Genomic DNA, 25616 nt, shown 5'->3' with positions numbered 1-25616 from the left:
TTGGGGTGGTGCCGCAACCTATTTTCCAAAACTAAAACACACAGCCGTCATTAATTTCGCCATTTTCATAACATTTCGTTTATTTAATTAGTAAAATCAAAGGGAATCCGAATTTGCACAAGGCTTATATTAATCACAGAACATAATCTCCAAAGGAAGTCCTCTAGTTTGCTCCACCGCCGCCGCCCCCCGAGGATGCGGAACTTGCACTGCCTGCGCTGGCGGCAAAAACCTTTCGAAGATTCTGCAAGATGCTGAACAGAACCGTTCCCGCGCTGCCCAATGTTTCCAGAACATCGAATCCGGTGCTGTCGATGGCTGTCTCCCGATCCTCCTCCGTTTCGATGGCCGGGGAGCTGATGTTCCCGCCATTGTGATGAGTTTCGTGGACGCCATGATGTCCAATCAGCCGATGAGTGTTGCTCTTCACATGGGAGTCGTTCACGCCGCCACCGCCAACTGTGTTTATCAGGTGCTTCACCGGCTCCAGGACCGGAATATTCAGCTTAATGCGATGCCAAGCGTCCGCTGATTCGGTGAAGCCCTCATGCTGCTCCCCAGTCGCCTCCATCTCATCATCCAACTGGTTCCGCTCGCTGACCGGATCGTCGTCCGTCTCCAGGGACAGCTCCAGACTCATGTTTCCCTTGCCAGGCAGTTGCAACAAACTGCCGAAGAGCTGTTGCAGATGCGCCGAGTTGGTGGCCTCCGCCTCATTCTGCTCGAAATCGAACTCTTCACGGACTCCCGACTTGGGTTTCTGGTTCACAAAGCTGGTCACATGCAGCATTCCACTCCTAGAGGCAGAATCGCTGGAGTTGGTGGGCTTGGCGGACGTCGTCGTCGTCGTCGTCAGCAGCAGCAGCAGCAGCCACAAAAACTGCAGATACATTCGGAGAAATGGAATCTATACTTGGCGCTTAATGACCGGCTGCACGTACGTTAATGAATATTGAGTATGGCCGTTAATAAGGCTTTCTATATTCAAATCCCAACGCGCACGCGTCACTGGACCTTGAATTCGTTGAATAAGATATGGCGGCTTTACAAACCAAAGATGAGGACTTGGAGTTATGATATGTGCCTGTCTATACACTCAGAGAAAAAACCGTTCTTAACGTTCTCGATTTGAGAATTTCGATCTCAAAGTCGAATCATGCTCAGCATAATCAAATCGAGATCGAACCATTCTCAGATTGCCATTGACTTAGCTCTCATTTTAAAAGTCTTTTCCTCACGTCTCTCTTCCACAATCTTAAACCCGATACTTTTGAAAATATCAAAATTGAGATAGTTTTCGTCTCGAAATCAAGAAGATTTCTTCTCATAAGATTAATGATTAATGATGTCGCTCAAAAAGCCCAAGAGTGTCTGATTATATTCCTACCAGTATGCAGATTATAGTTACATTATCTTACAATCTGTTATTCAAAATTTCCTTTGGCTTAACAGCTTCGATTTCAAGAATCAAATGTTACATGGGATTAAAATTTAAGCTAAGCTTTGTGGGGATATGATATATAATTAATTATATACAATGGTGATCCCCAATTTGCAAATCAAACTCTATGCATGACCTACGCCATTTCCTTCGACAGTTTATGAGTCACTCATTTTTTTAAAAAAAACCCATTATGAATTAAGACATCGCCAAGTTCCCTAATAATCGGCAATGCCAAGTGTTTGCTTACATTAAAAAACACAATAAGACATATGGAACTACTAAGTGTGGAGCTGGCCAATCGCAACATTGTCAATGGAATCACGGATCTAGCTCTTGGCTAGAAATCGAAACTAAAACCGAAACGAAACACAAACTGAAACTGCTGCCAGCAAAAGCAAAAATCGAACTGAGGCACCAATTGGTTGGGTGGCCAGGTGACCAGTGAATCAATTAATATGCAGCAACGGTAGGAGCAATTGTGGTACCTAAATTTAATTCAAAATGCATTTAGAGGCCCCCCAAAAAAGTCGGTTCTTCGGGTTTTTGGAGTGACAGCATTTATGGGATCATATCTGCAGTAAAGGGTTGCAGTAATCTTCCTTATTTTCAAGGACTTGCCAAACGAATCTATTCGGGAAAACAGTAGGCTACCGAATTTTAGTTCATAATCTCGTATGGCTTACTGGCCCAGTCTGAAAACATAGCCCAGAGCTAGTACACAACCTTTTGTAAAACTACAAAAAAAATTCCACCAAAATTCAAAATTCAAAGTTTTTAGTTTTGGGCCTTTCAGGACAAGTGAAAAATTCAGTAGTATGCGCTTATTTGGCAGAGTAACCAACATTTTACAGGTACAGTAGACTTGAATTGGGGCTAAAACTCAAAACCAGTAGGCCCTTTACTTTTACGTTCGACATTTGGTTAACTTTAAGACCATTTTTCTTTGCTACGTCTTACACTACACAACATTTTGGTTTCTTTCCTTTTCTGAAAACTCAAATTCTACCGTGTGTTAACTTATGTATTCGTAAATCAAGTCAAAAATTTGTACATAAAAAGAAAAAAAATGCCAGGCATATTCGGGAAGTTCCCGACTAACCGTCTCGCGCCTAATCTCCTCCAGATATCTAGATGCGTCAGCTACCATGCGCCGCTTTACCGACCGCGCAGCCTACTCCATGCTGAACGGTTGAGGCAACTTTGCACCAGTGCCTCCTCCGGATCCAAGTCTAGCCGGAGGACGGGTCACCCGTGTCGCGTCCGGGTGCAGAGGTACTCCCAAAAGGGTAGCAATGTGTTCTCGGTCAGCGATAACGTGGATATGCTGCGCAAGCGGATTAGCTTTTCCGGCACCTCGGGCAATGCGCCCAAGATCATGCCCATTGGACTGATTACGCCGGAAAAGGGCGATGGCAAGGATCTGAAGATAGTCATTGTGCCCTTGGATCTGTCCGGCATGGATGGCAACGAACTCAAGGACACACTGGAAACCATCAACAAGTTGCGCTTGTACGCCAACCACATCGAGACCTTCTCCAACAGCATGGTCGAGGAATACGGTGCCTTGAACGAGGCCCTGCAGGATCTGGATCAGCCACAAGAAGTCAAGGCCGGGGCGGGTGCCCAGGACGGCAAATTTTGGGAGGCCTACCCATCCACGTCAACGGCGGACGCTGTGGGAACTGCACTGGATGCGGGTCAGGGTGTAAACATGCCGCTGCAACGCCAGACGGCAGTCAATAGTTGCCTCCAAAACGCTTTGGGTAATCCAACTATCAACTCCGCTCTGAAAACCACCAAATCCATGTCGGCCATGGCCCAGACGGAACCCATCCATGGCTCAACCAGGGCATCCAATCTCCAAGAGCTCGCCAACCAAGAGAGCGACTTCGTCGAGGAGGTGCGTGTGGATGTGCCGCAGGATTTGAGCAATCGCCTCAACGATATGGCCGTTTCGTCAATGGAGCTGTCCTTCGAAATGGACATGACCAATCTGCGTCAGGCTCTGGAGAGCAAGGACACGAACGCCGTAACTCCGCAGGATCCCATGATCTGTATGCACACAAAGGTGGAATTGGATGCGCCTGGCACCGTGGAGAGGACGCTGCCGCTTAGGTTCAACGCCTTGATCTCGGGCGTAGTGGAGATCGATACCCAGAAGTTGAGCCCCGCCCAGCTGACGGAGGACAAAATGCCGGGCTTTAACGATGACCTCACCTCGCTGGCTGCCAACCTATGCAGTACCGCCTTGGAGAAAGGTTTCGCAGGAAAATCCTCGGATACCTACATTGCCGACCTGGAACTGACCAAGGATGAGGAGACTATTCCTAATAGGATCATCGATACTTCCCATATGTCGGCGGCTAATCAAGTTGGTCAAGTGCGGGAATCCCAGCAGAAGATATCAGAAGAAGCGTGTGCCATGCCCGGCATTCAGGAGCAAGAGGTGCCAGTTCCCGTGGACAAAGACGGCTGCAAGCATCCGCCCGTGAAACCCAAGCGCAAATGCCCTGGCAAATGTCCCTTAATCACAGATCCCTGCAAGGAGGATCCCTGCGAGCGGCCTGGTAAGAAGAAGGCACCCAAGAAGAAAGCGTTGAATACCACTGAGATCACGTGCAAGGGAAAGGGCGGCGGCGGCAAGAGTGCTTGCGGCAAGGATAAGAAGAAGGATCCGTGTGGCAAGAAGGACAATAAGAAAAAGGACCCTTGTGCTAAGTTCAAGTCTGGAGAGAAGAAGGATCCATGCGCCAAGAAGAAGACAGATCCTTGTGCCAAGAAGAAGGCAGATCCTTGTGCCAAGAAGAAGGATCCTTGTGCCAAGAAGAAGGCAGATCCCTGTGCCAAGAAGAAGGCAGATCCCTGTGCCAAGAAGAAGAAGGATCCTTGTGCTAAGAAGAAGGCAGATCCTTGTGCCAAGAAGAAGGCAGATCCTTGTGCCAAGAAGAAGGATCCTTGTGCCAAGAAGAAGGCAGATCCCTGTGCCAAGAAGAAGGCAGATCCCTGTGCCAAGAAGAAGAAGGATCCCTGTGCCAAGAAGAAGGCAGATCCTTGTGCCAAGAAGAAGAAGGATCCTTGTGCCAAGAAGAAGGCAGATCCTTGTGCCAAGAAAGGTGACAAAAAGAAGGATCCCTGTGCCAAGTTCAAGAAGGGAGGTAGTGGCGGCAAGAGCAAATGCAAGTTCTCCACCGTTGCTAACCTACCGGAAGCAAGCAGGCGCCACTTGTCCACCGCCTTGGGCCAAGCCTTCCGTGAATCGAATACTGTTTCAAATGGTCCCCGCTTCAAAGTCTACTCCACTCTTGTGCGCCGTCACTATCGTGTCCCTGTTCCGAAAATTGAGAGCTCTTGCCAGTGCTCGCTCTGCACGAGTCGGCTGCTACACAAGGCAGTTGCTCCGGCCCGATTTACCATTAACACGGCCCTCATGAGAAGACGCTTCGGCGGACTTGCGGGAAGGATCTCCGGTGGAGCCATGTCACAAAGCGTCAATCGCGGCTACGCCAAGAAGGGCAAATCCGGCGGCAAGTGTGGCGAAATGCAGACCAAATACCCCATCAATCGTGGCAAGGACATCAAGGAGCGAACGGGACTGCGCGAGGATTGCTTCAACGACGAAGGCGACTGTCCAAAGAAAAGCTGCACCGGCAAATGCGCCAAGGTCAAGTTCCCGAAGAAGAAATGCGATCGCAAGAAGAAAAAGGATGGTGCGTAATTATGTGATAGATTATAGTTGCTCAGTTTGCTCAGGTCAATCATCCTGTTCCCAAGACAGAATAGGCAATCTCTTGGCCCGGAGTTCTATTGTCCAGCTGCAGCCGCAGAGATCATTCAGCACGCGGCCATGTTGCCATCCACCCTCTGAAAAGCGCACCGCGGATGATGAAGCACTTACGCTACGCATAACGAATCCCTACGAGATCAGCGTGGTTCCCTTTTCCAAGCCCCGGCCAAAGGATTTTGGTAAGTGGCTTATCCTTCAGTTGAAAGCATTATAATCGATCACTCGTTTCTCGGACAGACGTCCTCATTCGAACGGGCTCAGTGGCCGTCTCCAACTCGGACATCCATGTCTTTGAGAACGGCAATCGGGACATGGAAGCTATGTCCCTGGGCCATGATGCGACGGGCATCGTGGAGGAACTCGGTCGATGCGTCCAGCATCTGCACGTGGGTGACCGGGTCGTCATGGAATCGGCATTATCCTGCGGCATCTGTGACCTATGCAAGAAGGGCCTGTACAACATGTGCTCCGGCTTGGTGTACAACGGCTTCCTGAGCACCTACCAAACGCATCCGGCCGACCTCTGTCACCGCCTTCCTGCGTCCATCAGCTTGGAGGCGGGTGCCCTGACGCAGACACTAGCACTGGGTTGTCAGGCGTGCTTCAAGGCCAATGTCACGCCCACTAGCAACGTCCTCATCCTGGGAGCCTGCCCAACGGCTGTGGCGGCCGGCATATGCGCAAAGGCCATCGGAGCCAAGCGTGTGGCCATTGCCGGTTGTATGGCTCCGGCTCTGGATGTGGTCGCCCGGGACTTCGGTTTCCAAGCAGTCGAGTTCGATAGCAACGCACTGTTCGGAGAGGTCCTTGAAGCCATCTACAGCAAGTTCCGGGACTGGCCGGACTGCGTAATCAACTGCTCCATCTCTGCAATGACGATGAATCTGGCGGTCATGGCCCTGCAGCCATGTGGGGTGTGTGTGCTGGCCGAGTGCGATTCAGAGTGTGCCAGCTTCAATGCCCTGGACGTACTAATGAAGAACATCCGCCTAGTGCCCAGTTTTCGTTCCGCCAATATGTGAGTGCACCGAAATTTCCATGTCTAACCATTTAGTTATCCTCCTATCCTCGCAGGTATCCGACTGCTCTTCAACTCATGCAATCTGGTCGAGCACATATGCACAAATTCATAACGGCCACGTATCCCCTGAGCAAGGCGGACGAGGCCTTCCGAGCTGCCCAGCACGAGTCCAACATTGGGCTGGGCAAGGTGATTGTTAACTGTGCGGAAGAAGTGGACGTCTAGGCGATTCGGAGGAGAAGTTCCGAGCCGGCATGGGTAAAAATTTATGGTGGAAAAAACTGTGTGAAGGCCAAAAACGAAACTCTTCTTATTCTAATTGAAGTTAATTCTGTGTTTTCGACTTCAAATTCGGAATTAGAATAAAACAATAGATTTAAGTATTGCAACAAAAAATCGTCTCGCATTTTACTAAGTTCTGCGTGGGCCCATAAAACAATGAATTTTAAAGTGCGCTCATTAAAATACTTTAAATAAATAATATTTTTCAACAGCATTCTAAAATCTATCCTCTCTGGCTCATCATAAGATTGGTTTATGTGTGTATACATACATTCATATATATATTTATGTAAATATTTTATAAAATTATTATTGTACTTCGCTGCTTACAACAAACTATTTTACAATTTTACAAGAACGAAAGTGACTCACTAAAGGTGTGTATGCTACGGGGGAAATCAATGTACAGAAAACAAAAATGAGAACATAAGCTAACAACAATTAGAATAACGCATACATGTTTAATTTTAAAGCATTGACTACATCGCACACTTTGGAACATTGCTTGGACTGAGTATAAATAATAATTAGAGCTAACTAATAAGAATTAAAGATATGCCATTTCATATGTGAGTGTGGAACTAATTAATGGACTGTTTTGTGGTTTCGGTTGCCTATGGTACTGCCGCTTCGCTGATTCTTTGTTCCCTTCGTGGTTTTGGATATAGCTTTCCAATTACTATCGATCGTTTGGCCAACAGTAGTAGTTACATACATATATATACTAGTAGAATCGTCAGAGTCTAAATTAAAAACCACTTGCTCTGCCAACGGGAGCATCCGATCATGAAGGTAGTTTGTCTTTTGCAATTCAATCGCTGGCCCTCCTCCTGTTAGTTGTCATGTATCTGCATTTCCAACTCCACATCCGAGAGATTTATCTGACGCATCGAATTAATGAACATGTAGCGCGAAAAGTAAATGTAGAGCCAGCGAAACCATCGCATCTGCGACTGATGCTCCATCATCGCACTCCTCACAATCGCAGCTTCCTTCCAATTCAGAATGCACCTGTGTAATGAAAAACTCATTATAATTTATATATGAATTCGGCATCACTTATAACACATACCAATGCGTAGACATAAAGCACGTGCACAGCAGGTCCAAGATGGATAGATATTTTCTGACCACATTGATCGAGTCCAAGGTGTAGAATTTACAATCTGCATTGGGAAGGTACATAAAAAATTGCTCTATACTATAATATCTATGGCTATTAATAGCGACAAATGCAGCGATGGGCACGCCAATTAACATGCACCCATTGTTTGCATCCGTCGCCGCCCGCGTGACTCACACGCCTCCTCACCTTTGGGCAAAAGGTTGGCCAAACAGAGCGAGGCGGCCGCGTAATACACAGCACAATGGTTCGGATGCGAGCTAACGCCATCCCGATCAAAAGTGAATATCGCCTGGATGTCGAGGCTTTCGATCGTGTGCAGTATCAAGCTGGCCACCGCATCTGGGCGCCAGTCCACGTATGGGTCGTCCGGCAGGTTGGTGGCATTCATCAGCACGATGTTGGACTCGGGAATGCCCAGTTTGGAGCAAGATCGCCACAGTTCCTGACGCCTCACCTTCGCCTTGTGCTCGAAGTTGCCTGGGCGAGAAAGCAATTGATTAATAAAGATCATTTTCAAAAGGATAAAATAATGATGTCATCTTAAGTGCAAAAGCACACACTTTAAACAATCATGTACGATCGGTCAACATGTTCAGTACATTGAAAGCAGTTTTTTAGCGAAACTTAAGAAGTAATGATGTAAATATGACTATAGAAGTTGCATGTAAATTAACTACAATTATTCGGAAATTAAATAGATTTTTAAATGAGTATCTAAATTTTAAAGAAATAAATAGACAAATCGGCCCTACATTACTATCAGATTTGCCAACTTGGTATTATTTTTATCAATGCTTGTACCTATAATCTATAAAAAGATAACATCGGTGTAGCCCTTGAATCTTTGCAATAATTCAAATAATAATAGTATTATGGGCCAGAATAATAACATTTAAAGAGAATTAAATATTCCTATAGGGACTATTTTGCACGAAATCAATTGGTGGCTAACACGAAGAGAATGCTGTGCCCATATGGCAGCAATAAAGCTAAATCCGATTCGCTACTGATTTCGAAACGTGTACTTTCGTTTAATGCTTCCAGATCTATTGGTGGTTTGGAGATGATGTCACTGCTGGTGGTCTCACCGTTGGACAAGCAAAGTATGTACACCTGGCAGCCTTGGCGCTGCGTCAGCGAGTAGATCAGCGGTCCGAAGAACATGCACTCGTCATCCGGATGGGCGGTGATCAGCAAGACGCGCTCCATGCACGCCGTTTTGGGCAGCCGGACGCTACGCAGCCGTAATCCGGACTGCAGGGCCTGCTTCAGGCCGCCAGGACTCCGAATGCCATCGGGACTTGGGCTCAGCTCTGACCCCTCGCCCGACCCGGCATTGCTGGTGTCGTTGTCGTTGTGGTGGCCGTCCAGTCCCGATCCTGATCCCGATGCGGCTCCGGAGAGCCAAAAGGTGAGCTTGTAGAGGCCCAGGCATACTAGCAAGTACACCGCACAGGCGATCAGTACGTGCTCCAGTGCTTCGGCGGATGATGACCTGATACGGCAGTAGATGGCCTGCGGATTGGGGACGAGTTGCTGCACCTGCTGCTGCAGTTGGCGCCACGGGGATGTCGATGCAATGCTGCTTGATATGCTGGCCACGTACTCGCTCAGCCAGTTAAATCTCATCGCTCATTGCGTCCGGCCAAGGGCAAGATTTTTGGCGAGAAATTCTTCACCAAAAATGGACATGCAGCGCAATTTGGCAGCGAAGAAAAGCGGAAAAGCGGCGATAACGGTGCTCGGGCGGTTACTTAAACTATTGCACTAAGTGGATGTGTTTCTTAATCGGTAGTTTAATACTTGAAAACGTTTGGTTACGAGCCCGCGCGCCGCCTAATCGGCTAATCTCTGCATTTTATTCGAAAACTTTACGCGTTTTCGACTTTCGGGGGCAGCAGCTAGAGATGGGCAACTGGCGTGGTGCGTGGCAGGTCCGTGACTCACGCTGACTCAATCACGATTTCCGCTACGCTTCTAATCAGACTGTCAGGTGCGCCGTGCAACTACAAAGCTGCAATTATCTAATTAGCACTCGAATAAATTGATAAACTCTTTTCTGCCATTCATCGTTCGCTGGCAAGTTACCATTCGTGAGAATATATCAGTCCATCTCTAGCGCTCAGCTGTTGCACAAAGTGCCCAGCGGTAGGGGTACTCTTTTCACGGTTTTTATAAATTCTGGTATAAATTGTTAAATCTAATATTTATTTAATAAAACTTATTTGCAACCGAATGTCATGACTTTATTATAACTTTATTAATAGTATCTGAAATATTAAGAATTATAGTTATGAACATTTTTACTTTTATAAGAAAATCAATACTTTGTTGAGCATAGATAATAATGAAATTACTAAAAACGCTACTTTATTAATATACATATTAGAAATTCACTTTTTTGCGAGATCACCATTACACATTCTAACCTTAACATTCTAAGAAGAATGATTAAATGGAATTTTAAAAATTTCCTAATAAGAATATCTTGGCTTAAATTTGTGATTTGAGCGAACACCCCTAGTGTCGGCATGCTCTTCTCGAAAAATACCAGAAAATACTGGAGAAAATACAGGTCCGCTCTCTTCTCTCCGAATATGCAGTCTGAGGTTTTTTTTATTTTGAATAAAATTTAAAGTCACTAGTTTCTATGAAAATAAGCACATAATTAGCCTACGACCGCGTGATTCGAGTGCCCGAGAGCCAGCCGCCCGTCCCCGACCGCCCAAACACCGCGGGCAACCCAAGGAGAGCCCCAAACGATTGCAGGAAATTGATCAACGGCAGACGACAGCGTGCCGCAAACCTTTAAAGAGAGCGAGTCTCAGTGCGAGGTGCATGCAGCACGTTGTAATTAGGTTAGCAGCATAAAGCAGCACCACATAACACGATAACATGGCACAGCAGCAGGGCATGGACTCGGCCCTGTTCGAGCGGCGACTGCGGCCGGTCTACGGTGAGTGTGGTGTCCGTGCCCTCGGCGGAATGGGGCGCTCCATGTGCCGGGTCCACAGTCTCACAGACTAACATCTCAATCCTCTGCAGACAACCTGGAGGTGGGCAACAATCGCAAGGCTCTGCAGGAATCCGAGAAGTTGCTACGCAAACATCCCAACCTGCTCTGCGCCCGGGCATTGAAAGGCCTCTCGCTCCTGCGACTGGGACGCTATGACGAAAGCCACGGATGCCTCCTGACCGTTGCCGAGGAGAAGCCCACGGACGACTCCACGCTGCAGGTGCTGTCCTTCTGCTACCGCGAAATGGAACAACGTACGTATGTGTAAATCATCGCCAGGGTTGATGTACTGAGCCCACGTGGAGCCACAGTTTGCTGGGGATTAGGTTTTGACAAATGCAAGATTGATAACGTACTCAGCATGGTCTAGGAGGTACATTACCTCAACTGGAGTATGCTAGAACCAACTAGCCATAAGCTCTTAAAGCACGAACCTAGACTTATATGGAAACCAAAAACCTCGTTCTAACGCAAGCAAGAAGGGCACCAGCCATCGAAAATGACTGATTTGTTCACAAGTAGCTCCTAATAGGCTATAAATTCTTTGTTTCATTTGTTAAGGTTTGAATAACCTTTTGTAATTTAATATACACTTTTAAATTTAAAAACGAATTTCCTGTGTGAGGCAATGACTAATTGTATGTATAGATAATGATTAAGGAAGAGTATTTGTTCTTTCAAATGTGTAAAGGTTACAGGCATGCTAGAATTTAAATTTTATAAAAAAGAATAGCTGCTTCCTTTTGCATGAGTTAAATGTTTGTAGATGTCTAAAAAAAACAACCCTCATTGATCATTAAGAATTCCATTCTTTTGATTATAATTAAAGTTTACAAAATATTTTCAAGCTTAGATTTTAAGATAATATTAATATTTATTTAAGTTAGTTAAATACGAAACCATGGTCGATCAAACGATACAATTTGTTGAGCATTTCTAAAATCTATTGATGTTTACAAAGCAACATTTTTAAGTAAGAATATTTCTTAGCCACATCTGTGGGGCGATATCCGCTAAGTGAATCCCCTAGAGACGCCCCTGCTACGCACACGAAGTGGCCACAATTCATATTTTCGTATTTTCTTGGCACGCGCACCTCGCCCGACTAATTAAAATCGCATTCTCTTAGTCGGACGACGGGCGGCAAGTGCGTGCCAACGATCTGAATATATAGATACCTGTACCTGCGCAAACTAAAGTCGCTAATAATATATAAATATCCACCTCTTTGCAGTGGACAAAATTGTGGAGCTGTACCAGCACGCTGTGAAGCAGAATCCGGGCAACGAGGAGCTGCTCGCCCACCTCTTCATCTCGCATGTGAGAGTGGAGGACTACAAGGCGCAGCAGGCGGTGGCCTTGCAGCTGTACAAGGCGCAGCCGAAAAATGCATACTACTTTTGGTCGGTGATCAGCGTAGTCTTCCAGGGAATCCGTGGACCGGAGTCGGCGCTGCCCGAGAAGCGGAAAATCTACTTGGGACTGGCGCAACGCATGGTCGACAAGCACATTAAGGAGGGCAAAATGGAGACGGAACAGGAGGCCTTCCTCTATCTGCACATACTTAAGCTACAAAACAAGTACCAGGAGGCGTGGGAATTCCTTACTGGTGAGCTGTGCGCGAAGCTGTACCCCGGTGCTCCAGTCAGCATGAAGTTCGAGCTGCTCAAGGAGCTGGGAAACTGGCGGGAGTTGAATGAGCTGCTGCAGCAGCTGCTGGACGCAGAGTGAGCCTTAACAATAAGTATATGTATAACTATGTTTTCTAAGTTTTATTTTTTATCCCGAAGTCGTGATCGTTGGGACTTCTACAAGGAGTACATCCAAAGCTCGTTCGAGCTGCTAAAACTTACGCCGCAGGGCGTGGAGAACGGGGATAAGGACTCTCTGGCCAGGTGTCAGGAGTTCCTTCAGCGCATCATTGACTCCTCGGAGCGCCAGAGAAGGGGACCCTATCTGGCACGGTTGGAGCTACACCAGCGCATGCGAGCGGAGCAATTGCCGGCGGAAAAACTAATCGGCGACTTTGACGAGATGGTCATTGAGTACTTCCGTCTGTTCGGTGACAAATCGTGCTGCACTCACGATATCGCCTTGTTCTTGCCTTCGATCAGCATGAACCAGAGGCAAGCGCTGGCCAGCAAGTTGTTGTTGGAGAGCGGAGTAACCTCTACGTCGCTTCCGAAAAATGTAAGTATGCGAAAACTATAAATTGAACTCTGAGTCTAACGATTGGTGGTATATGATTATTTTAGAAAGAGCAGTTGCAGAAACATCTTTGCGCTCTGCAAATCTCTCGAATGTGCGGCTCCCACATGGATCTGCCTGCGGACCACCTGCTTGCCTTCTACACGGCGCTCAAGCTGCACTACGAGCATGGCAGGAGTACTTTCGGTAAGAAGTTGCTGGCCACGGAAATGGGACCATCGGATGCATACGCCCTGCTGGCGGCGAATGTAATGTACGATCTGAGTAGGCGGGAAAATAAGTCGGATCACCTGTTCGAGGCGCTGTGCCTTCTGCAGTATGTTCTGCGAAACAGTACGAGTAACTTCCACGTGAAACTGCTGAGTCTAAAGATCTACCATCTGTTTGGCTGCCAAGTGGGCGCACAGGAGATGTACGAGTATCTGGACATTAAGCAGATTCAGCTGGACTCCATGGGCTATGTGCACTGCCAACTGTTGCCTCTTGGAGGTCGCTTCTCGGGCAATCGAAACGTGTACGATGCCACCCTAAAGTTTTTTACGAACAGCTATAAGGAAAGGCTGGAATACATTGCGTTAACATATCGCTTTTGCACGTTTTCAAAGATGGAGGAGTTCATGAACTTCAAGGAGCGGTTAACCAATAGCTTGCAGTACGTGGCCTGCTCGGTGGAGGCGCAGATCTGTGACTTGGTCAGTTGCTATGGCAATATCACGCAGAATCTATCCGCATATGTAGCGATGAGTATTGAGCCGGCGGAGGACCGGATCGCTTGGCATGAGTTGAGCGACAATCGCGACTTAGGGGCCATTATCCGATGGGATCCTCTACATGAGGTAGACGCTGCGGAGGAGCGCAGGCAGTCATTCGACCAGGAAGTCGAGGTGCTACAAATACGCTCGCTGATGCTCCGACTCTTTGCCTCCTTCATCGACTTGTACCACGGCGCGGGCTTAAAGGATTCGGCAGCGGGAGCGGAGACGACCACCTTGGAGCTCCTGCGGGAGTCCTGGACGGGATTATTCCAGAGATTGCGCTTGATGAACTACAAGTCGTTGGCTCAAAAATTTCTAGTCAATCTGCTGCCCACACGCCTTCACCTGCTGCTCGACATGCCATACGAACGTTTCTTTGACGACCTTGCCCAGTTGGTCCTCGACTTGCAGAGCGGGTCGGCAAAGCTGGCCGAGCAGTGCAAGCGGATGGGTGACAACGTTATTGCGACTATGGAGCTGTGCGTGCAGACCATCAACGAGAGCAACGAAAGCAACGGCATGGACGGTCTGTGGAAGCGGCGAGGTCAGCAGCAGAGAGTGGCAGCCAGTTTAGAGGTAACTTGTTGGTAGTGAAGGCAGATAATCTTATATTCACCTATGGGCTTATAACTTTTCCAGATGCTATCGCTGTACGCCTTCCTGCTGTCCGTGTTGAACGACAAGCTGCAGGTCAGCTCAAAGACCAAGACCAAGAAGAAGCCGGTGGAAAACAAGGTGGATGGACCGCAGCCGATCAGCGAGAAGGAGCGCAGCCAGATGTTGCAGGAGCTGATGCGACAGCTGAAGCACAAGCTTGAGGCCTGCGACACGGCTATACGTAAGTGGCTCTAAACAAATCGCGCAAAGATAAGCTAAGGTTGAATTCTCGAATCCCTAGGCTCCTGGAAGGCGCCCGTGCTGCCACGCGACCTCAGCTCCTTCATGTCTGACATGTCGCTCAAGCCGGAGGTGGAAGCCACGCTCATCGGCGATGTTTCGGCTACCTTCAAGGACTCCCACGAGCTGATGGTCACCGAACTGCGCAATCTGCTCAAGGACAAGATACGCATGGTGGCCAAGTAGATGCTTCTTTGCTGTGCAAAGGCCATCAGCCAGCCAGTCCGGTCATCGTTGCCCCCACACAATCCAAGTTCATAGTTTGTTATTTAATTTTGTTAACGGATACAACCGACCTCATAATCCTTCTACACTACAATTATCTCGAACACCAGCGCCAAGTCAGCACTTATCAATCACTTTTCGGCATTTCCCCCGTACAACACATAGAAGTTGTAAAATTTGTAAAACAAAAGTTAGAAAAGAACAAAACAAAGAAAAAAGATTGCGTACCGCTTTGCAAGTAAGTCAAATAAAAGAAGAAATTGTAAAAATGTAAACAATTTGTTTTTTTTTCGAATTTTTCTTAGTTTCGTGAAATCTTTCTAGCAAACTTTATATAACAAAGGTCGTATATACAGAGTTTTAAGCATTCAGCAAAGGTAAAATGTCGCGATCTTATTAAATTAAGCATTGGCTACAGTAATCCCCACTTTGAAGGTACTTAGATAGCCAGTCAGTCGTGGATCATTTAGATGCTGTTGGGTTTGCAGATGCGCCACGAGATTGTGAATGCGAGCGAAGCTTTTGTTGCAGAGTTGGCATCTGAAGTAATAATAGAAAAGCGATTAGATTTGAGTTTGATTTAGTTTAGAACCGAAACCACTTACATGTGGGGTTTCTCGCCTGTGTGCGTCTTGTAGTGCATTTTAAGGACACTGGCGTATGTGAACTTCTTTCCGCAGGTCTTGCAAGCATAAGGACGCTCATTTCGGTGGGTTCTGTTGAAGAAATACAAATAATTAGTAGAGGTTCCAAACGATACAGAAATGCTTTTGCTGGAATAGCTAAGTAATTATGTATTCTCTACTTACCTTTCATGCTTAACGAGGGAAGTGCGATCTGCGAAGTTGCGTTGGCAGTATTGGCAGGTATATGGTTTAGCTCCCGTGTGCTGGCGGATGTGGCGCTTCAACTGGTAGTTGACGTGGAAGCTCTTGTGGCAGATCCTAAAAAGAACCGCATGACTGAGACATTTATATATACAAGAAACTGGTAAGTATACCTACTCGCACTCGTAAGGCCGCTCATCGTTGTGTCTTCGCATGTGGGTGTCCAGCGTGCTCTTCCTGGGATATCCATTGCCGCAGATCTCGCACACATGTAATTTAGCAGTGCCGGCAGGAGCAGGAGCAGGTTCAGGGACAGAAGCAGGATAGGGAGCAGGAAGCATTTGCACCGTTAGAACTGTGGGCCTTTCCTTTTCCGCCGGTTCGGGTGGCGTTTCCTCAATGGGATCATCCGTAGACCAAACTCCCTCTTCAAGTACCTCATCCTCTGGTGATTCAAGCTGCTCAGTCTCGATTCGTGGCGGAGTTGAAGGACCCACTCGTTGCACCACCTCCTTGACCACCACTTGCTCGACTGCATCCTTTACCACGTATTCTCTGAGAAATTCATTGGAGCGCTGGCAAATCTGTCGGAATTTGTGGGCCAGCGTTAGAAATGCCTTGCATCTGAGGCAGATTCTGGTGGGCAGCACTTCCTTCTCCGTTGCCCTTATCTGTGGATGAGAGAATACTTGAACTTAATTAGAAAGATCAAGGAAAGCAAACGGATCCCACCTGAATTCCACTCAAACTTTCGATTTTGTCGCAAAGGGATACGCCACCGGACAGCCTATCGTCCGCCGTCTGGAAAATGGACACCATGTGGGCTTCGCCATCCTGCAGGCAAGTCCTACACAGGGTCATCATGTTCAATCGTATCTCCATTTGAACCAAGCGAGTTGGCCGACAAAAATTAACGATCAAAATAACTTTGCTTCCTCTTCGCTGATTTCGCCATTCACCGATATTTATCGAAGGGCCGATTGCCATTCGCCCCGAAGCCGCACACATTTTAATTGTTTGGTCGGTAAACAAACAAAAATTTAATATTTCGGAATTTGTACCTACAATAACAGAGGAATGCATACCAACGTGGATAACAGGGACCTAAAGTGTCGCATCTGCTTGGTGCAGCCTAAGGATGAGTCTCTCATGCCCACGGAGCCAGATTTTCCAGATCAAATCAAACGCTGCACTGGAGTTGAAGTGGGTTTTTGAATATTTTTATTATGATATATATTACCCCTTTAAAACCTACCCACAGTTGAGCGAGAGTCCCAACTGGCCCAATCGCATCTGCACCAGCTGCGCCCTGCTGCTCAGAGCGGCCCTCAAACTCAGATCCCTTTGCCAGCAGACGGAGAAGGAGCTGAAGGAGCAGAAGCTGCAGGAGATTAACATAGAGATTGTTAACGATGAGCAGGAGACGACCAAGAAGAAAAGTGAATCAAGAGACCTGTCCAAAAATGAGGCTTCCGGTAGCGACAGCGAGTTGGAGTACGAGTACCTAGAGTCATACGATGTAACGCTGGAGAGCAGCGAGGATGTGACCTGTAGTGCCGATGAATTGGTCAGCATAGAGCCTACCATCTCCGCTCCAGAGGAATCTGTCTGTTCCCTCAGTCCCAAACCGGTGACTTTTGAGGACGAGGACTCCGGACAGGCTGCTTCCTTTAGCTGCAGCATATGCAACAATGTCTACTCAGAGCGCGTAAAGTTGACCAACCACATGAAAGTCCACAGTGCGGAGAAACCACACGAATGCGAGTAAGCAGGGAGTTCGATTTGTTCCCATCGTATCCTGTAATTGCATAATTCCATTATCTTGTAGAATCTGCCACAAACGTTTCCGCCAGACTCCGCAGCTGGCGAGGCACATGAACACGCACACCGGTAATCGCCCCTACAAATGTGACTACTGCGACTCCAGGTTCGCCGATCCCTCCACTCGTATTAAGCATCAGAGGTAGGTGGTCACAACTATAATAAAAGTGATAGATTTCGGTTAATCAGCTTCAACGTCAATTAATTGTTAACAATTCTTGATAAAAGTTACTTCAAATCTAAAACTTAAGTCATGCAAGGAATTTTCTAACGTTAAATTTATTTTAGGATCCACACCAACGAACGACCGTACAAATGCGAGTTCTGCAGCAGGTCCTTCGGCTACTCCAACGTCCTCCGGGTTCATCTGAAAACCCATACGGGTGAACGACCATTTAGCTGCCAGTTCTGCCAGAAGTCCTTCTCCCAGCTGCACCACAAAAACACCCACGAAAAGTCACACAAAAGGACGAAAGGGATGAAAACATGTCAGTGACTAAGACGAAACATTAAAGTGCAAATTACATAAGTTTCTCGTTAAATATTGTACAATATATTGGTGTACCGCCATTAAAATTTCTAATTTTATCAATTTTAATTTGTAAGAAAAATAAAACAAATTTGACAAAAAATATATCCTGTCTACATTTATTTGCTTAATGGAAGAACTAAAACAATAGCTTACTAAATGCTTAGTCTAAACTTTGCATTAAAACTAATAAGATCAAGTCACTCTCTGAGAAACTCCGGCGTTTCCCCCTTGACATCTTCTTTTTTGGTGCTCGCTTCTGCCTCATCTCTCCAGGTGGTACGTCTATTATGCGTTTCCCGATGCAAACGCAATTTGTAGGCCTTCACAAATCCCTTGCCGCAAAGATCGCAACTGAAAGAGAATAGCTATTATAGCAGGATAATGGAGCAGCAAAATATGTTGATGCTTACACATGCGGCTTCTCCCCCGTGTGAATCATCTTGTGGAACTTCAGATTGTCCGAGTAGGTAAACGTTCTGCAACAAACGTCGCACTCGTAAGGACGCTCCTTGGTGTGAATTCTGGAGAGTAATAACGTCAGTTTTATTTACTTTCAACTGTTTCGAATATTTCTCATTATTCAGATCACCTATGATGTTTGGTTTTTGTGGATCGATCTGCGAAGGCAGCTGGACAGTAGTTGCACTTGTATGGTCGGTTCCCCGTGTGCGTGTTCATGTGCCGCACCAGCTGTTGATTCTGCACAAAGCCTCTTCCGCAGATCCTATAAAATGAGATTGTATTATCCATAGTTACTATTTACTTTCTGTTAAACTTACTCGCACTCGTGTGGTTTAACGCCAGAATGGAATTTCATGTGCTCGGTTAGACGCGCCTGAGTCGGATAGGTATTTCCGCATACATCGCAGATGTATGCGCTCATCTTGTTGCGCGGCTTCCTGCCCACCTTCTTTTTGAAGGCTTCGACTTCTGGGCTATTCTTGTGGTATGCAACTGGCTTCCTGCCCGATTGGACGCGTTTTTCCGGCTTAGCATGAGTTGGGTTATAGTCTTCGTCAGAGTCGAGTACATCTTCAGCAATTTCTTCTTCGCTCGATTCCTTTGTGGCAATCTCTGTGCCGGTGGATCCCTTTTCCTGTGCGATTTCCGGCGAGTTTTCGTTGGTGAGCAGTTCGTATTCCTCGTATTCAGCATAGGTTTCAGCCTCCTCGATCTCAGTCGGCACCGGCTGCGTGCGATCGTGCACATCGAACATATTGGTATCGTCAGCGTCACCATCCTCCACGACATAGGTGATAACCTCATGTTGCTGATCCTCCTCGCCCTCCACTTTCATGCCACCATCCAGCTGACTGGCGTAGTCCTCCCATGACTTCAGCACGCTCTCCACCGAAAGGTCCTCCGCGCTGCTAAGCAAATCCCCTTCGCCGGCGGCATTAGCATTGCTGGCCTCCCGGTCCAACATGTCCATAATGTGCTGATGGGATCGCTGGCATGTCAGACGGAACTTGTAGCAGAGTCGCAGGCAGCGCACGCACTTGCTGCACATCTTGTCCGGGAAGTTGTCATCTAGGCTGACCTGTATGGGTTGGAATAATTGATATTTAAAATACGCAAATCGAGCATGATTCCCACTTACTGGAATGCCTGCGCAAATATGCAGCATTTGGTCCAGGCGGGTGCTGGCCGTTTCGCTGAATATGTCGTGGAGCAGCTCATCGCCCTCGGTAGGATTGTTCAAGCAAACGCGGCACACCACCCACTTCTCGTTGGACTCAGTTTTCATGGCAAATTCTATAAAACAATCACTTCGGTTGTTGCAAACGAATCAAACAGCTGAATTCAAGCGTCCACGGCCAGTGGGCATTCACAGCGAAACGTGCCCGCCAAAGCTGATACGGTGAATGCACGTTATGAACGAAATGCATGGAGCGTACAGATTACATAGCTGTAAGTGCACTTTTTACCAAACAAATGTTTTAAATAATTTGTTTTGGTAGATAATAATATACAAATTTGCGAAATTTCATTACCTGCCTCTCTGATTGTATTTAAAGAAAATTATTTTAAAATAAATAAAAAAAACATTGTTCTATTAATGTAGTTTTGTTTTGGTACAGTAGGGACCACACTCACTTAGGAAACGATGGAACTTTACATGAATTTGACAAATATATAGCTTTGTATTAAACTGCTTAAATGATCTGGTTTTTATGTATTTACTGTGTAAAAAGCTTGAATTCCTATTTTATTGATTTATTTGCCCACAAAATGCATTCGTATTTATATATTTAATATTTGAAGTAGCGAATGGAATACCCTTTACGTCGACAGTGCTCACCCTGTATGGCGTCATTCGCATTGCAACGCGTGCACTTTGCTCCAGACTACAATCTATTTTTTTTGGCGTCGTCTTCGTCCAGCGAGCGTGTTAATCGAAATATTAGAGCGGAGAGTAAGTAGCCTCCTGGAAGAGATCCATCTCCTATTCGAGACAATGAGAGACTCGGCGGCACATGCGAGTCCGGCGGCGGCGACAACGCAGAAGTGGATCGTTTGCCGGGTTTGCCTGCAGCAGCCCAAGGAGCCCATGGCCAGCATTTTCAACGACGATTCGGAAAAGGATCTGACCCACATGATACGCGAGTGCGGCGGAGTGCCCGTAAGTTTGTCCCGTTGGACCACCGAACTATTTAACAGTGCAATTTCCTTGGCAGATCAAACAGTTCGATCACTATCCGGATAAGATATGCGAGAAGTGCTTCAAGGTGCTGAAAATGGCATTTAAGTTCCGAGAGACCTGCCAAAGATCGTACGGCCATCTGCGGCAGTTCGTTGGACCCGTGGAGGTGGAGCAGCGAACACCGGAGAAGAAGGGCGCGGAGCCAGCCACCAAGCTGGAGCCGGATGCCGATCCCGATGATGCGGAGCAGGAGCCAGAGCATGACGAGGAAGACGAGGATGTGGACCTGGACGAGAGCAACTATGCAGAGGCGGAGGATGCCGAAACGCAGGGTGGTGGTGTCTTCCACGACGAGATGGAGGATGGCATCCTTGTGGAGCTAGAAAAGGATCGCATTGTGCATGTGAAGAGCGAGCAGGTAGAGGAGGACGGCATAATTGAGGAGGTTTATGACGTGTACGAGACGTACGAGGGCGACCTCATCCCAGATCAAGGCTATGACCATGAGATGGCCGATCAAGCCCTGTCCGAGTTATCTGCCGAAATCGAATACCTGGATCAGGTCGAGCATGATCAGTTGACCGAAAGTGCCCACGAGGATGATGCGGATGTCGATCTGAACTCAACCGAAGAGGAGTTCGTTCCCTCAAAAAGCGTTCGCGCGTCCATCAATGCGCGGATCGCCACCAAGCGGAGAGTGAATCCCCGCAGGTCAGCTACATCGACGGCCTCGGTGGCTATGGAATCGGGTACCTCAAAAACAGCTGACCGCGGAAATCCACTTAAGATACGGCGGGGTAACAGTGATTCGGTTGGCAGCAAAATGGGCGTCAAATCCGAAAAGGACATCTCGATTGGCGAGGTGCTGGCGCGCAAGCATGCCGGCATCAAGACCAAGGGCGGCCACAAGATCCTTGTTGGCGACAAGAAGGAGTTCAAGTACATCTGCGATGTCTGCGGCAACATGTATCCCTCCCAGAGTCGCCTTACCGAGCACATCAAGGTCCACTCCGGCGTGAAGCCCCACGAGTGCGAGTAAGTAACTTCGTAGTCTTAACTGTGTTCACTATGTTCTTTGCAGTGTTATTACGATTTTAGCTCCTATATCCGTCTTATTCGGGTATAATGATTGTGTGGAAGGAATTATTCACTTTCAGTAAGCCTTCTTTAACTTAAATTCTTCTTTTTTCAGGATCTGTGGTCATTGCTTCGCCCAGGCTCAGCAGCTGGCACGGCACATGAACACCCACACAGGAAATCGGCCGTACAAATGCAGCTATTGCCCAGCAGCCTTCGCCGACTTGTCCACACGAAACAAGCACCACAGGTAAGTTGGTGAGCTCCAAACCAACCCCGATTTGATTGAATAATTACCCTTTTGCAGAATCCACACCAACGAGCGACCCTACGAGTGCGACGTTTGCCACAAGACATTTACTTACACCAACACCTTGAAGTTCCACAAAATGATTCATACGGGAGAGAAGCCACACGTGTAAGTTCCGCTTTCCCCCAGCGGCTACAGTCCGTATTCTCTAGCACGAACTTTCGCAAATTGTTTATGCAGACATAGCTTCAGAAGCAGATTGAGTTTTTTGACATAGAGAGATGGAAATGGTTTATAAAAATATACTTTTTATTCTATAAGAATGTACAATTCACTGGAAACTATTTTGAAAGAGCCATGCTGTTTCAAAAGATTATTGTTACGTAGTCATTACGTAGTATATTAATATTTCGAGTTTAGCTGATTGTTTATTAGGTGTCTGAGGCGTAAATATCATTAGATAAACAGGGAATGAAGGATTAGTGTTTAAATATTATAAGTTATAAGGAAGACATAAATTAATCAAGGATTCTAATCAATTTAAAACACGTTTGCTCTCTCTCTTTAGCTGCGATGTGTGCGGCAAGGGATTCCCCCAGGCGTACAAACTGCGTAATCACCGGGTCATCCACGAGAGGCGCGGCCAGTCCGCACGGGAATCCGTGCCCGGGCTGCTGCCCTACGACACGGCCAACATCGTTGGCCTGGATATGTAAATTTCGAGCGAGGACTCCACGTCGCCCCAAAGCGACACTTTACACTTTAAGCAGAAACACGCGTGTAATTACACATCTAATTATATTGTGAAATTTAAGCCTAGCCTAATTATGCGGAAATAAATTAAGTATAGCCGCGCATATGGTCTTGGCGTCGGTCTCCTCCGGATAGAGCTGCAGTACGGCGTGCACCTGGTGCGGCGGGAACAGGCTGCCCAGGTGATAGCGCAGCAATCGGCGCTGCTCCTCCCGCGGAAGCTGCTGCGAGGCGTGCAGCTCCTCGTTGATGCGCGAATCGGAGGCGGATAGATGGGCGAAGTTGTGAGCGGGCAGTGGCAGACCCAGACCCTGATCCGTGACCGGGGCGGATGGCGTGCGCGTCAGATACTGGTGGGGATAGTTGGTGCTGGAGTTGGACTGTTGATGCTGCGGCTGTGCCTGGTGTTGTTGTTGCTGGAGGGGAGCACTGTAGGTGGGCACCAGCAGGCGGTAGGCGGGCGGCGGTTGTTGGCGCTGCAGCTTCTTGTGGCGGTTGGGCTGGCTGGATTCCACGGAACCCTCCGAAAGATCCATTTGTGCGGAGAAGCCCTGACATACCTGTTCGATGGTATTGGACTTGGTGCGTCCCAGTGGTTCCCGGCTAATCAGTGAGTTGATCTTCACATTGTTATTATTGCCACCCGGACTGATCATCTGTTGGCCACCGTTCGTGTGCAGGGGCGCGCTGTGGGAGGCCTGCAGCGGGAGGCGCTGCAGCAGTGGCGTCTGATTGTGATGCCGGAACTTGCACTTCTGCCCGTAGGTACACTTCTTGCCGTACGGACACAACTGCTGCGCATCCGCCATTTTCTGTTGCGTCTGCGAGCATAGGAAGAGGTCCAGATTTGGACCCGATCTGCCCAGCGGATCGTCGGGTGGCATGAAGATGTCATTTACGAACGAGTACATCAACAGGCGCTCCTGCACCACGCGCCTGAACTCGTTGCTCTCCAGGATCAGATCCCTGTAGTTGTCGTTGGACACCACAATGCCGTCGGTTTCCACTGCCAGCTTGAGTATGAAGCGATCATCGTAGCAGGACACACGCTTTCCATCCAGATGTCGCGATGGCGTGAACACCAGGTATCTTTCGTGCTCCAGCTCGTAGAGCAGCTCCTGGTCGGCTATGTTGTTGTTCGCCATCTCCTTGCGCCAGTTGGGCACGAAAGCGGTGATGTCGCGATGGCCACGCTGACGGAACCAGTCCACACAGATGCGAATGCCACGACAGGAGAATACCAGGTTGTTGCCGTGCGAAAGCGCCACATTACTGCCGTCGATTACGATGTGTCGCAAGCCAGAGCTATTGTTAACGCCGGTCGGGGAGGACAGAGTGCTGGTCACGGCAGATGGACTGCCGCCGATGTGGGCGGGCCGCGGTGCATCGGCCGTCAGCTTGATCAGCTCCGCCAGAAGCTCGTTCTGCTTGGCTTCCGAGCCGAGGCGCGTCAGCGCTGAATGGATGGACTGTTCGCTATAGCCCAGCTTCTTGGCAAACTCCAGGTTCTGGCGCTCCGTCGTGCGGCTGGGACTCTGGCTCTCATCGTCGTCGGAGCAGCTTTCCTGCTTTCTCACTGGCAACTTGTTGCTGCTGCCGTGTTGTTGCTGTTGCTGGTGTACCTGCTGTTGTTGTTGCTGCTGTTTGTGTTGCTCCTGCACTTCGCAATCCATATTGATGCGCATCTAACTGACCAGCGGCTGGCTTTTCCTCGGCTGCTCGCTCCTGCTGTTTGTTTTGCCCGATTCCTTGCGTTTTTAGCTGTTCTCTGCAGCAAGTTCCGTCTATTTACATTTACAGACTAGAGCTGGGTTGCCCATTCGCGGTGCTATCGATGCTTTATCGAACTTTTCGGTCAGCGAAACAACAATGTTGACTTAGTATCGATAGTAACAGAGCTAGGCGCCATAAGATACGCTCATCGCTAATTTGGAGGACAGGAAACGGATTCAACTTCCTCTTATTCAGATTTAAAATGCCCGCCAAATATGTATAATACGTAATATCGAATCTTTAATCTTTAATCTTTGCCAAACTATCTTGCAAATTAAACGTATTTACATACGTGTTCCATACAAAAACATATAGAAATATTTAAATATATAAAATTTATATTTATTTTATTATAATACTTGCTAGCTTCAAACTTACACTATCCAACTTTTAAATAAAACACCAGCTTCCATTTAGTAACATGCATAAACATTTCTTTATTGTATTTATTGTACATAAAGTATTTCGAATATAGTTTTAACAATTTCTACTATCAACATTTATAGATCTCACTTAGTTCGATTTAATTAGTTAAAATAAAGTACACGTTTTTCGTATTGAATTCTTTGTTTCATTGTACGTTTGGTCCCCCTTTTCATGACAAAAAGGATGCACTGCCTCGAGTTGGCCACAAATTCAATAGTTTACTAGGTATAAGTGGTCACATCTATCATGGTTACATAGATATCTATATGCTACGATCGAAGTGCAATTGGATAAATGCATATACAATACGCAATACGTCCCCTCCTTCCGGCGACACTAAAGTAATTTCATTAATTTCCTTTCGTCCTGCAGCGTCCTGTCATCTTTGGCCAAGTCATGTGGCAATTAGTGGGACAGCGCTACATAAAAAAACTATAAAACTGGACGTAAAGTTCGCTACGTGTGCCATGGGAGGATTCTTTTTGGGGTGGCTATATATACTATATGGGTCCGCTTGAAAAGCAACGAGTCATTCTCTTCGCACGCAGGGAAAGTGAGTTTCCCTGAAAGGATAAGGATGCATTTTGAGAGGCGAGTCCTTGCGAAACTCCATTTTTCCTGACTCAGACACACGACAAGTGCTAAAATTTGTGCTCCAATCTTTTTTTTATCATGGTCGTCGTAAAATTTATTGTTGCTCTTTGAGCGTGCTTGGATTTTTATGCTGGCATTTTTCCTGCTTAACGGATAATTAG

At 47.3% G+C, this 25616-nt stretch overlaps 9 protein-coding genes across 13 annotated transcripts; 4 read left to right on the top strand and 5 right to left on the bottom strand.

Annotated features, from left to right (window-relative positions):
- Positions 1-63: 63 nt before the first annotated feature.
- Positions 64-1834, bottom strand: LOC117142409. The gene is made up of 2 exons (XM_033306358.1): positions 1692-1834; positions 64-880 (listed from the first exon to the last, which is right to left on the bottom strand). Exons 1-2 carry the CDS (start codon positions 1749-1751, stop codon positions 164-166), a joined length of 777 nt encoding a protein of 258 aa, XP_033162249.1. The 5' UTR covers positions 1752-1834; the 3' UTR covers positions 64-163.
- A 300-nt stretch (positions 1835-2134) lies between these two features.
- Positions 2135-6645, top strand: LOC117142405 (axoneme-associated protein mst101(2)). 4 transcript variants are annotated; one of them, XM_033306353.1, is made up of 5 exons: positions 2135-2295; positions 2568-5151; positions 5216-5407; positions 5466-6246; positions 6303-6645. In XM_033306353.1, exons 1-5 carry the CDS (start codon positions 2260-2262, stop codon positions 6472-6474), a joined length of 3765 nt encoding a protein of 1254 aa, XP_033162244.1. In that variant the 5' UTR covers positions 2135-2259; the 3' UTR covers positions 6475-6645. The 4 variants fall into 4 exon arrangements, with proteins under 4 accessions (XP_033162244.1, XP_033162246.1, XP_033162245.1 ...); XM_033306354.1 differs by lacking the exon at positions 2135-2295 and having other exon boundaries at positions 2412-4374; positions 4420-5151; XM_033306352.1 differs by lacking the exon at positions 2135-2295 and having other exon boundaries at positions 2414-5151.
- Positions 6646-6660: 15 nt separating this feature from the next.
- LOC117142408 (N-acetylglucosaminyl-phosphatidylinositol de-N-acetylase) lies at positions 6661-9722 on the bottom strand. The gene is made up of 4 exons (XM_033306357.1): positions 8746-9722; positions 7844-8134; positions 7604-7697; positions 6661-7542 (listed from the first exon to the last, which is right to left on the bottom strand). Exons 1-4 carry the CDS (start codon positions 9284-9286, stop codon positions 7365-7367), a joined length of 1104 nt encoding a protein of 367 aa, XP_033162248.1. The 5' UTR covers positions 9287-9722; the 3' UTR covers positions 6661-7364.
- A 531-nt stretch (positions 9723-10253) lies between these two features.
- LOC117142726 (phagocyte signaling-impaired protein) lies at positions 10254-15033 on the top strand. Its single transcript, XM_033306894.1, has 7 exons — positions 10254-10613; positions 10703-10927; positions 11908-12400; positions 12464-12863; positions 12929-14212; positions 14276-14474; positions 14535-15033. Exons 1-7 carry the CDS (start codon positions 10553-10555, stop codon positions 14717-14719), a joined length of 2847 nt encoding a protein of 948 aa, XP_033162785.1. The 5' UTR covers positions 10254-10552; the 3' UTR covers positions 14720-15033.
- Positions 15034-15073: 40 nt separating this feature from the next.
- Positions 15074-16534, bottom strand: LOC117142728 (zinc finger protein 449). 2 transcript variants are annotated; one of them, XM_033306897.1, is made up of 5 exons: positions 16318-16531; positions 15763-16256; positions 15568-15702; positions 15364-15474; positions 15074-15298 (listed from the first exon to the last, which is right to left on the bottom strand). In XM_033306897.1, the coding sequence occupies exons 1-5, from the start codon at positions 16465-16467 to the stop codon at positions 15160-15162; spliced, it is 1029 nt and encodes a 342-aa protein (XP_033162788.1). In that variant the 5' UTR covers positions 16468-16531; the 3' UTR covers positions 15074-15159. The 2 variants fall into 2 exon arrangements, with proteins under 2 accessions (XP_033162788.1, XP_033162789.1); XM_033306898.1 differs by lacking the exons at positions 15074-15298; positions 15364-15474 and having other exon boundaries at positions 15624-15702; positions 15759-16256; positions 16318-16534.
- Positions 16535-16582: 48 nt separating this feature from the next.
- On the top strand, positions 16583-17994 carry LOC117142729 (zinc finger protein 184). Its single transcript, XM_033306899.1, has 4 exons — positions 16583-16788; positions 16847-17349; positions 17414-17548; positions 17695-17994. Exons 1-4 carry the CDS (start codon positions 16663-16665, stop codon positions 17900-17902), a joined length of 972 nt encoding a protein of 323 aa, XP_033162790.1. The 5' UTR covers positions 16583-16662; the 3' UTR covers positions 17903-17994.
- A 32-nt stretch (positions 17995-18026) lies between these two features.
- LOC117142727 (zinc finger protein 271) lies at positions 18027-19779 on the bottom strand. The gene is made up of 5 exons (XM_033306895.1): positions 19539-19779; positions 18718-19478; positions 18528-18662; positions 18349-18459; positions 18027-18289 (listed from the first exon to the last, which is right to left on the bottom strand). The coding sequence occupies exons 1-5, from the start codon at positions 19683-19685 to the stop codon at positions 18136-18138; spliced, it is 1308 nt and encodes a 435-aa protein (XP_033162786.1). The 5' UTR covers positions 19686-19779; the 3' UTR covers positions 18027-18135.
- Positions 19780-20268: 489 nt separating this feature from the next.
- Positions 20269-22766, top strand: LOC117143955 (zinc finger and SCAN domain-containing protein 31). Its single transcript, XM_033308890.1, has 5 exons — positions 20269-20561; positions 20617-21617; positions 21775-21909; positions 21967-22077; positions 22478-22766. The coding sequence occupies exons 1-5, from the start codon at positions 20397-20399 to the stop codon at positions 22623-22625; spliced, it is 1560 nt and encodes a 519-aa protein (XP_033164781.1). The 5' UTR covers positions 20269-20396; the 3' UTR covers positions 22626-22766.
- On the bottom strand, positions 22693-24485 carry LOC117143954 (endoribonuclease ZC3H12A). The gene has a single exon (XM_033308889.1). The coding sequence runs from the start codon at positions 24345-24347 to the stop codon at positions 22731-22733; it is 1617 nt and encodes a 538-aa protein (XP_033164780.1). The 5' UTR covers positions 24348-24485; the 3' UTR covers positions 22693-22730.
- Between the last annotated feature and the right edge of the window lie 1131 nt (positions 24486-25616).

The sequence above is a fragment of the Drosophila mauritiana genome, chromosome 3R, assembly GCF_004382145.1.
Source record: "Drosophila mauritiana strain mau12 chromosome 3R, ASM438214v1, whole genome shotgun sequence".
NCBI lineage: Eukaryota > Metazoa > Arthropoda > Insecta > Diptera > Drosophilidae > Drosophila > Drosophila mauritiana.
The sequence above is the reverse complement of the archived record's forward strand: the minus strand, read 5'-3'. Positions and strand labels throughout refer to the sequence as shown.

Coding starts and splice junctions, on each gene's coding strand:
- LOC117142727 (XM_033306895.1), bottom strand. CDS start 19,685: ATGAAAACTGAGTCCAACGAGAAGTGGGTGGTGTGCCGCGTTTGCTTG. Junction 19,479..19,538: donor ATATTTGCGCAGGCATTCCA/GTAAGTGGGAAT, acceptor CAACCCATACAG/GTCAGCCTAGATGACAACTT. Junction 18,460..18,527: donor ACAAAAACCAAACATCATAG/GTGATCTGAATA, acceptor ATTACTCTCCAG/AATTCACACCAAGGAGCGTC.
- LOC117142729 (XM_033306899.1), top strand. CDS start 16,663: ATGCATACCAACGTGGATAACAGGGACCTAAAGTGTCGCATCTGCTTG. Junction 16,789..16,846: donor AACGCTGCACTGGAGTTGAA/GTGGGTTTTTGA, acceptor ACCTACCCACAG/TTGAGCGAGAGTCCCAACTG. Junction 17,350..17,413: donor GAGAAACCACACGAATGCGA/GTAAGCAGGGAG, acceptor ATTATCTTGTAG/AATCTGCCACAAACGTTTCC.
- LOC117143954 (XM_033308889.1), bottom strand. CDS start 24,347: ATGCGCATCAATATGGATTGCGAAGTGCAGGAGCAACACAAACAGCAG.
- LOC117142405 (XM_033306352.1), top strand. CDS start 2,511: ATGCCAGGCATATTCGGGAAGTTCCCGACTAACCGTCTCGCGCCTAAT. Junction 5,408..5,465: donor GCCCCGGCCAAAGGATTTTG/GTAAGTGGCTTA, acceptor TTTCTCGGACAG/ACGTCCTCATTCGAACGGGC. Junction 6,247..6,302: donor AGTTTTCGTTCCGCCAATAT/GTGAGTGCACCG, acceptor CTATCCTCGCAG/GTATCCGACTGCTCTTCAAC.
- LOC117142726 (XM_033306894.1), top strand. CDS start 10,553: ATGGCACAGCAGCAGGGCATGGACTCGGCCCTGTTCGAGCGGCGACTG. Junction 10,928..11,907: donor CTACCGCGAAATGGAACAAC/GTACGTATGTGT, acceptor ACCTCTTTGCAG/TGGACAAAATTGTGGAGCTG. Junction 12,401..12,463: donor CAGCAGCTGCTGGACGCAGA/GTGAGCCTTAAC, acceptor TTTATCCCGAAG/TCGTGATCGTTGGGACTTCT.
- LOC117142728 (XM_033306897.1), bottom strand. CDS start 16,467: ATGGAGATACGATTGAACATGATGACCCTGTGTAGGACTTGCCTGCAG. Junction 15,703..15,762: donor GAGCGGCCTTACGAGTGCGA/GTAGGTATACTT, acceptor GGTTCTTTTTAG/GATCTGCCACAAGAGCTTCC. Junction 15,475..15,567: donor TCCCTCGTTAAGCATGAAAG/GTAAGTAGAGAA, acceptor TTTCTTCAACAG/AACCCACCGAAATGAGCGTC.
- LOC117143955 (XM_033308890.1), top strand. CDS start 20,397: ATGAGAGACTCGGCGGCACATGCGAGTCCGGCGGCGGCGACAACGCAG. Junction 21,618..21,774: donor GTGAAGCCCCACGAGTGCGA/GTAAGTAACTTC, acceptor TTCTTTTTTCAG/GATCTGTGGTCATTGCTTCG. Junction 22,078..22,477: donor ACGGGAGAGAAGCCACACGT/GTAAGTTCCGCT, acceptor CTCTCTCTTTAG/CTGCGATGTGTGCGGCAAGG.
- LOC117142408 (XM_033306357.1), bottom strand. CDS start 9,286: ATGAGATTTAACTGGCTGAGCGAGTACGTGGCCAGCATATCAAGCAGC. Junction 8,135..8,745: donor CATACTTTGCTTGTCCAACG/GTGAGACCACCA, acceptor TTTCTCGCCCAG/GCAACTTCGAGCACAAGGCG. Junction 7,698..7,843: donor GGCCAACCTTTTGCCCAAAG/GTGAGGAGGCGT, acceptor TTCCCAATGCAG/ATTGTAAATTCTACACCTTG.
- LOC117142409 (XM_033306358.1), bottom strand. CDS start 1,751: ATGTTGCGATTGGCCAGCTCCACACTTAGTAGTTCCATATGTCTTATT. Junction 881..1,691: donor GTCTTATTGTGTTTTTTAAT/GTAAGCAAACAC, acceptor ATGTATCTGCAG/TTTTTGTGGCTGCTGCTGCT.